The 9,704-nt window shown below is 40.3% G+C and overlaps 1 protein-coding gene across 1 annotated transcript; it reads right to left on the bottom strand.

The window, feature by feature from the left end:
* Positions 1–1,453: 1,453 nt before the first annotated feature.
* LOC115457093 (olfactory receptor 11H6-like) lies at positions 1,454–2,377 on the bottom strand. Its single transcript, XM_030186517.1, has one exon. It carries the CDS (start codon positions 2,375–2,377, stop codon positions 1,454–1,456), a length of 924 nt encoding a protein of 307 aa, XP_030042377.1.
* Positions 2,378–9,704: the final 7,327 nt, after the last annotated feature.

Raw genomic sequence — 9,704 nt, 5'->3', positions numbered from 1 at the left:
GCTGTGTATAGTTGTGTTAGCATTTTTAATGTGCGTAAGCCATGTACGCACATTAACTGTGTCAGTGCCCCTATAGGTGCCTACACGGTTAGCGTGTGATCTAATTATAGGCGTGTTAAAAACGCTAACATGCCTTAGTAATCAGGGACCTTAGTTAACAAACCAATCTGTGCTGATAATTGCCACTTAAGCAATTAATGACACGAATTGGCATTAATTAGAGTTTATGCGCAGAACTGTCTAAGTCTATTCAGTAACGTGATGTGCATAAATTCTAAGAAGCATAGTTGAGAAGGGAGCATGGCCATGGGCATGGAATGGGTGGTCAAAGGTATTTCTAAAATCTATGTGCATTGTTATAGAATACACCGTTCTGCGTCTAAATTAGACGTCAACATTTACACCCAGTTTTACTTGGCATCACTGCCCGCAACTAAATTTAGCTGTGCGGACAGTTGCTCAGCATATTCTATAAACTGTGTGGACATTAAAGTTTATTCTACAAATTACACTTAAATTTAGGCATACTTTAAGGAATGCAACTAGGCGTATTTCATTTTGGCGCCGATTTGGCGAAGTACCTGGCTATATGATAGATCTCATCATCCTACCGCTTCGGAGTACGTTCCGACTCTCCCGTTCATATCTTACCCTTCACTATCCAAACTGCAACGGAATCAAGTCCACGTATGCTACCTCCTTCTCCTTCATTAGCACTCAGCTTTGGAATTCTTTACCGAGGACCATCAAAATCATCACAGATCATCTAACTTTACGGAAATCTCTGAAGACCACGTTATTCAGAAGTGCCTACCCTGCAGACTCTTCCAGTGTCTCCACTGCTGGAAGCACACCGATCTAGAGACATTTGGACATATCCCCCTTCCCTTTTTCTTCAAAGCTTCCCTTCTCCTTCCATCCATTCCTATTCTTCCCCATTATCTCTTGTAGGTTTGCTGAATTAGCTTCATTTTACTGCATTGGCGTCTGCCTCTGTGGTGCATTGTAAGCCACATTGAGCCTGACACTGTTGGGAAACTGTGGGGTACAAATGAGATAATAAATAAATAATTTTTTTTAGGCATGATATATAGAACCTAGTCCATCGTGTGTGCTAATTCTGTTCGTGCAGGCTTAGTATTAGTAAAAGGGCCCCTAATGAAACCAATAAGAAAAACAGTACATGTTTTACACAATGAAAAGGTTACTTGGTGATCATACAAAATGCAGTTTATAAACTCTCAAAGCTATGAAAAGAGAGCTACAAAAATTTATAGAAAGCATAGATACTACAGTAAAGTGAATGGATGAATGGTTAGATTAATCATATAGAAAGACAGGAACATGAGGTGCATTGTATGTACAATAAAGTTGGCATAGCATAGCACACTGCAAAAACGCAAACCCTCATTAAATATAATAAACAAAACTAATGCTATATTCAATGCTTTTGTTAATATCCCATGACCTTTTTCACTACTTTCATGAACTCCTTGTTCCGTAGACTATAGATGATGGGGTTTAGAAAAGGAGTTACAATAGTGTAGATCGTAGCCAACAACTTATCATACTGCAGTGGATGCTTCCCTGATGGCCTAATATACATGTACATAGTACATGCAAACATCACGATCACCACAGTAAGATGAGAGGCACAGGTGGAAAAGGCTTTATGACGTCCAGACGAGGAAGGAATTCTTACTATGGTCTGTATAATGAAAGCATAAGAGATAAAGATAGATGAGAAAGTAAAGAGAAGCATTGATGAGCTGCTTATAGAAGAGGCAACTTCTGACATATAATCCCTCACACAAACAATTTCCAGTAGTGGTCCCGTATCGCACAAGATGTGATCGATTTCATTTTCTCGACAGAAAGGCAGCTGGGATATTAAGCTTACAGGCACCACAGACCAAACGAACCCAGCGATCCAGCAGGAAGCACCAAGGCACAAACATTTCCTGCTGCTCATTAACACATTGTAGCGGAGGGGGTGACATATAGCTAGATAACGATCATAGCCCATGACGGCAAGAAGGAAACACTCAGTTGTACCCAAAGAAAAGAAGAAAAAATACTGCAAGAAGCAGCCAGTGAAGGAAATGTAATTATTTTTCATGAGGAAGCCAGCCATGATTTTCGGTACGGTGCTTGTTGTGTACCAGATTTCGACAAAAGACAAATTTGCAAGGAACATGTACATGGGCTTATGAAGAGTTGGGTTAGACCACACCAACATGATAATTGTTATATTCCCAATCAATGTGAGAATGAAGATTGCTAGTACTAGTGTAAATATAACTGATTGTCCAACCCCATTGATGGAGAATCCACGGAGGATAAATTCTTTCACCCCTGTTTGGTTTCCTCCCTGCATTCTTCCAACGTTTTACCTGGAAGGAGCAAGAACAGCAATATTATGGGCATCTACATGGTTAGCGCATGCTAATTTTTAGAGCTCGCTAAAAATGCTAGTGCACCTTTGTAAACAGGGCTTTTAAGCTCAACCATTTACACCGATGAAACCTCGGTATAAATCCCCAAGCCTAAATTAAGTGTGGACCCTTTTTTTCTATAACAACGCACGTAAATTAAAGGAATACCTCTGATCTGCCTATGGCTGTGCTGCCTTTTTGGATCTGTACCTACATTTATGGATATACATTTTAATTATTTCTAAATAGCACCAATAATTGCTTAAGATCTCAATTATTGGTGCTAATTGGCTCGCTATTCAATTAAATTGCATGAGTATATTGAGAGTGCACCCAAATTTGTGCATGCAACGTTTAGCACTTTTATAGAATTTGAAGGTATGTGGTTAGTATTGAGGCAGTGTGGGGATGGAGTTGGGTCACAGCCGGGACTTATCCGTTTAGGGGCCCTTTTACTAAGTGGCAGTAAGCCCAACGTGGGCTTAATGCTCACTAATCCAGAACTACTGCCAGGCTACTGCAGGAGCCTGGCAGTAGTTCTCACCCTCCAGCGCATGCTGGGGCTTACCTGGCGGTAATTAGGTAGCACTGTGGGGTACCTAATTAATGCCAGGTTAGCGTGGGAGCCCTTACTGCCATCTCATTGGGTGGTGCTAAGTGCTTCCCCCCCCCCCCCCCCCCTGAAATGGCCACGTGGTAAGTGGTTCACATATCGCATGGCCATTTCATATCCAGAAAAAAGGACAGCCTTTTACTGGCTGCGGTAAAAGCAGGCCTCGGCGCGCATGAAAACACACATTGACGTCAACACAGCTTAGTACTGCAGCTTAGTAAAAGCGACCCTCAGTCTGCTCACCAGGAAAATGACCGGATAAAGTTAGGACAAGAAAAACTCTGTCCTAACTTCATAGTAGTCTGAATATTGACTGTACTCAGCTAACTTCTGGCAGGTGCAGACGATCCAAATATTCTTAAGAATAACCATATTGGGTCAGACCAATGCTCCATCTAGCTTAGAATCCTGAATGGATTTGTCCTAGCATTCAAGAATCGGGTCAGACTAAGCCCCCCGGCATTCAGTGCCTTTGAATTAGGTGACTACTGTGGGCTGAATTTCAGAGCTAAATTCACTGACCACACTAACCCAGATTTTGAATACTACAAAAGCAGAGGACAAAAGCGAGTGAAAAGATTGTCTCTGCACATGTCAGAACTGTGCTTTACCTCTTCATTGTGATATCACCACAACAAAACTAAAGATCGTAATGGACACACTCAACTTCCCCCTTCCTCCCTAAGTTCCCCAATATATCAACCGTTCATGAACCCTATTCTAACATAGTAACACCTTGTATTTATTTGTTCATACCGGAAATGGCGAACGCCATCACGGTATGATGTAAGCCACATTGAGCCTGCAAATAGGTGGGGAAATGTGGGATACAAATGTAATAAATAAATAAATAAATAAAAAATGTAACAGCACTGTCAGTTTCAATTTATTTATTTGTTAACATTTGTATCCCACATTTTCCCACCTATTTGCAGACTCAATGTGGCTTACAAAATACCGTAAAGGCGATCGCCAAGTCCAGTATGGAAACAAATAGATTATAATAAATAGATTATAATAAAGAAAGAGATTAATCCTTTCCGTGTGGTGTGGAGAGGGTAGAGTTGTATGAAAGGTATCACTAAGATGTTCCAAAGGGTCAAACATTTTACTATTTATAAATTTTTTTTTTGCCCTCTAACAAGACATCTTAGGAATGGTCTTGCAGATTTAGAATACGTTTTAAAGGGGACTTCATGTAATGGCTTTTCAGGATTTCCTGATCTCTGTTTTCCCTCTAATCTTCTCAAAAACATTCCTCTGCACCTTGAAGGGTCCTTTTACTAAGGTGTGCTGAAAAATGTCCTGTGGTAGAGTAGGCGCATGTTTTGGGGACGCACAGATCTGTTTTTCAGGGCGCCGCCTGAAAAAAATGCCTTTTAGGACATTTTTTTGATGACAACAAATGTGCGGCAAAATCAAAATTGGTGTGCGTCCATTTTCGGTCTGAGACTTTACCGCCATCCACTGACCTAGCGGTAAAGTCTCACGTGGAAACCGGGCGGTAATGGCCGACACGTGACAAATGCCACTTGGTGCGCATCCAATACGCTCCTCTGAAAATAATTACCACGAGAACCACATGGTAGCCGGGCGGTAACTTCATTTTGGTACGCATTGGGCGTACATAGACGCTTACGCGGCTTAGTAAAAGGGCCCCTGAGAATAGAACAGAAAAAAACTCTTGTAGGTACCTCTCGGGTACTCCATTCTGTGGATAAATCTCTCTTGTCTGTCCCCTTCTCCTCTACTGCTAATTCCAGACTCCGTTCATTTTATTTTGCTGCACCTCATGCCTGGAATAGGCTTCCCGAGCTTGTATGTCTAACCCCGTCTTTGGCCGCTTTCAAATCCAGGCTAAAAGCCCACCTCTTTAATGCTGCTTTTGACTCCTAATCACCTCTCACTTGCCCTGTACCCCTTTTTAACCCCCCCCCCCTCCTTAATTCCCTTACCTCTTAGTTGTTCTGTCTGCCTGTCCTATTTAGATTGTGAGCTCTTTGAGCAGGGACTGTCTTTTCATGAATGGTGCACAGCGTTGCATATGCCTTGTAGCGCTATAGAAGTGATAAGTAGTAGTAGTAGGTTATAAGCCAATGTAGTTGACTCCTTCTTTATATCGCTGATTTTTATTTGAAGTTCCACATTCCACAAACTGATGGATTTCTTTGCAAGCAAGGGCTTTGCTTTCTTATTTTCTTTTAGATAGGTTTCTAACCAACATTAAATTATTATTAAAGTAACGATCGATAAATCTCCTCGTAACAAAATTGCTGAAGTCACTGTTCTACTTACTGTGATTGAAATCTGAATGCCTTCAGAAATAGGTAGATAAGGTACTTGACTGGCCAGTTTTGAGACATGGCTTATTAAGATTGCTTTCTCTCTTTTGCTAATGGCATAAGCTTGTACCTGAGCCGGCACTTCTCACTCCACTCCCTCTGAACTCATGGTTTCAAGCTTAGCCTGAGATTCCTTTCAAGGGAACTCAACAGACAATGACTTACCCATGCTGGTTATATAGAGTTAAAAGTCTAGCAGGCTGGAACTACCAAGAGAGGTTAAATTGCAATTGTTTCATCACAGAATAATCTTAAATATTCAGTGGGATCGTTTTACCCAGTGGAGGTCATTAATTTCTTTGTAATTATGTGCACAGGTTAGCATAGAAAATGTGTTTGAAAGCTTTTTCACAACACGGGCATTCGGCACTCACTCAGTCATACCCCTTCCATTTCCAGCACCACTCCAGAAGCCAATTTCTTTAACAAATGTGGATTTATTTAGGCCGCAGCCAGGTCCGCAACAATTTATTTAGCATAAACCTTCACATAAACAATCATTGATAAACATCATTGATAAACATCTCACTCCGAGTATACAGCCCTTCTTTCTTATATTACCACAGGCTGTGCCGTCCAAGCACCCTGTTCCTCCTCAGTACTGTCTGCTATAGCACACGCTGTCAATTCAAATGCATCCCGTGCAAGGATACATTTACCAGTTTAACCAAAGCTATTGGCCCCCTGGCCGTCCAAGCCAGGAGACTAGCCGTGTCCATCAATGGCAATCGCCATTTCCGGAATGAGAAATACAAAGTTCATGGATGATAGAGTGAGTTATAGAATAAGTTAGATAGTCAGTTCATTTCCGGCGTGAGAAATAAGGAGGCAGTACGTCAACGTCAATTAGTGACAGGGTGATTGAAGCGGTCAGGTGTAGAGAGTTCGGTTTTGTCAGGTTCTGGTAGGGTTTCATTGTCTGGCATTTAGGATGGATCATTGTGTTGTGTCTTCTTGAACAGGTTGGTCTTTAGTAATTTTCGGAAGGTTGTTAAGTCGTGAATTGTTTTTATGACATTTGGTAGTGCATTCCATAGTTGCGTGCTGATGTAGGAGAAGCTGGATGCATATATTGATTTATACTTGAGATGCACAAGAACATCAAAAAATGTGATTGTCAATCAACATTCAAGAAATACAGGGGGATAGTTATCATAGTATTAATATTTTTATTCATATTAAATTTAATTAGCACATCACATCCAAACAGGAATGCAAAAGAATTTGTAGTTTAGACTGAGTGATTGCAATATGAGTGTTTGTAAAGCAAGAGACAAATGTATTAACTTCTATGGTTGCTTTCAGGAATGAACCAGTCTGATTAGCATTTTTTCTATATAGTTTTATCACAATAAATAATTTGATCATACCTCTATTAGCTGTAAAGAATGGAAGAAAATCACTGAAAATTTTCATTTTCTTTTCCTCATTTTACTCTCTGAAAATTGCTAACAAATCTGTTTGCATGACTGCTTAATTCACTGGTAATTTTGCATATTTTCTAAAAAAATGCTTTTGCAAATGCAAAATCATATGCTCAAGAATGTGATAAGAATGTTTATTTAGAAACCTTATTTGCATTTTCCAACTGGAAATTCCAACATTTATATGTGGAAACATCTGTGGGTAAATGGTGATGATAGAAAAGCTTGAATTGCACTTGCATATCAATAATACGTAGAAATTGTCAAGGGGATAGGTTTGGCAGCATTGTTTGGGTGTGGTGTGAGCAGATCAAAAATCTACACATGTATTCCCTGTAACGTAGGACCTAATATTTTCATGCAGGGATGTATACATAAGTACATAAGTGTTGCCATACTGGGACAGACCAAAGGTCCATCAAGCCCAGCATCCTGTTTCCAACAGTGGCCAATCCAGGTCACAAATACCTGGCAAGATCCCAAAAAAACACTTTCAAACATATTTTCCCTTTTTTTGGGGGGGGGGGGGGATCATCAGATACTCCTGCTGCTCTCACCATATGAACATAATGTTCAAACAATTGAGAAATGGTTGAGGTGCAAATTAGTTAGATGTACACACTTACGCCAGACATCAAGCTCATGCAAGTGCTCATGCCTAAATTTACGCTCGTAAAAAATGATGACCATCAATAGTATTTTATAATTTATTTATAAAGAAAAGTACAGATGCTGTTATAGGATAGACACTATTCCAGCACCTAACTTTAGATGTCGTTTTGAGAATTACCCTGTATCTGTTTATTGTTCCATGCCCACAGTCTGCCCTTGCTGTGCCACCTAAAAGTTCATGCACACAAACAGGCGAAATACCACAAAATGCTTTCATGCAAAAATAAATAAATAAATAAAGGTAAGGCATATTGCTGAATTGTATAATTTTTTTTGAGAGAGGCAATGTTGTTTGGAAATGTAATAATGCCATTCTCATATAACCTTTTCTCTCGCGGCACCTTATGCCTGGAATAGACTTCCTGGACCTATACGTCTAGCTCCATCTCTACCTGTTTTCATATCTATGCTGAAAACCCACCTTTTCACTGCTGCTTTTAGCTCCTAGCCACAATTGCCCTCCCCTTGTCCCTTCCTCCCTTCTCACCCATTACTTGCCTCACCCGTAACTGTCTTGTTTGTCTATATTACTTAGATTGTAAGCTCTTTTGAGCAGGGACTGTCTCTTTGTATCAGGTGTTCAGCGCTGCGTGCATCTGGTAGCGCTATACAAATGCTAATAATAATAATAACCTCACACAATCATCCACAAAAAGCATACTATATAATAATAAACAGTTATTGTGCCATTGGAAAGGATGTGCATAGATCTGAGATCAGTACTACAAGATACATAAGAAGAACACACAAAAACAAGTAAATATGGGACAGTAAAAAGTGACCTTAGTGTATCCTTACGTAGAGTGGAAGAGTGGCCTAGAGTGGAGGAGTGGCCTAGTGGTTAGTGCAGTGGACTTTGATCCTGGGGAACTGAGTTCAATTCCCACTGCAGTTCCTTGTGACTCTGGGCAAGTCACTTAATCCTCCATTGCCCCTGGTACAAAATAAGTACCTGAATATATGTAAACCGCTTCGAATGTAGTTGCAAAATACCACAGAAAGGCGGTACATCAAGTCCCATTTCCCTTTCCCTCTTTCCCTTATAACATCACAATATCAGAAATGAGCCAAGTATTGGGCAATCAAGCCACTGTGACATCACTGATGAGGTTGGCTCTTATTGGTGGAATGAGTGGAGGGGTATCCTAGTGGTTAGTGCAGTGGACTTTGATCCTGGGGAACTGAGTTCGATTCCCACTGCAGCTCCTTGTGACTCTGGGCAAGTCACTTAATCCTCCATTGCCCCTGGTACAAAATAAGTACCTGAATATACTATGTAAACTGCTTTGAATGTAGTTGCAAAAACCACAGAAAGGCAGTATATCAAGTCTCATTTCCCTTTACATGTGTCATTCCCACACACTGAGGCCATTTTTTCTGCAGGGGTAAAATGGCCGATTTTTCTATTTTCTGTATCAATGGCTACATGCTAATTTTTCCATTAGCATGTGGCTATTAGTGTTTGACCCCCCCCCCCCCCCACCTATTTTGTAGGCGGTAAGGACTCAGGTGCTAACCATGCGTTAATCGGTTAGCACACGGCAATGTAGCTGAACTAATCAGTTAGCTCAGAACATGAACACTCTCCACCCCCAGACCTACACCAGCGCTAAAAGATAAATTGTAATTTTTAGCATGTGGATAGTGTGTGCTGATAGCAAAATGAATGTGGGATGCCTAAGCATGCCCCGCGGTAAGGCATTTTTACCTGCAGTAAGAATGCATTAGGCGATAGTACTAACCGCAACTTAGTAAAACTAGATAATTAATAAGGAAAACAAAATTGTTTAAAATTAAAGAGTTACTTGGCCATCATAAAGAATGCAGCTTATAAACTCTGAAAGCTATGATGCAAATATATACAGAAAGCATATATGATATAGATAGGTGAGTGCATGAATGGGTAGATGAAAGTATATTAAAGTTCTAGATGGAAAGATAAGAACACAGGATGTAGAGTAAAGTTGGCGTAGCATAACATATTCCAAAAATGCAAACTGTAAATACATTTAATGAACAAAGTAATGCTATGTTTAATTAATTAATTTGTTTATTTATTTATTTTTAGTGCATTTCTATCCCACATTTTCCCACAAGCGCAGGCACATTGTGGTGTACAGTAGCTCAAGAAAAGTTACAATAAATGAAAGGTAGAAGCATAGGATGACAGTTAGGCGGAAATCACAGAAAAGGCATGGGAAGGAAAAACTGGCCAACA

Source organism: Microcaecilia unicolor, chromosome 14 (assembly GCF_901765095.1).
Source record: "Microcaecilia unicolor chromosome 14, aMicUni1.1, whole genome shotgun sequence".
In the NCBI taxonomy this organism is placed as follows: domain Eukaryota; kingdom Metazoa; phylum Chordata; class Amphibia; order Gymnophiona; family Siphonopidae; genus Microcaecilia; species Microcaecilia unicolor.
Note: the sequence above shows the minus strand (reverse complement) of the source record. Positions and strands in the feature narration are given on the sequence as shown.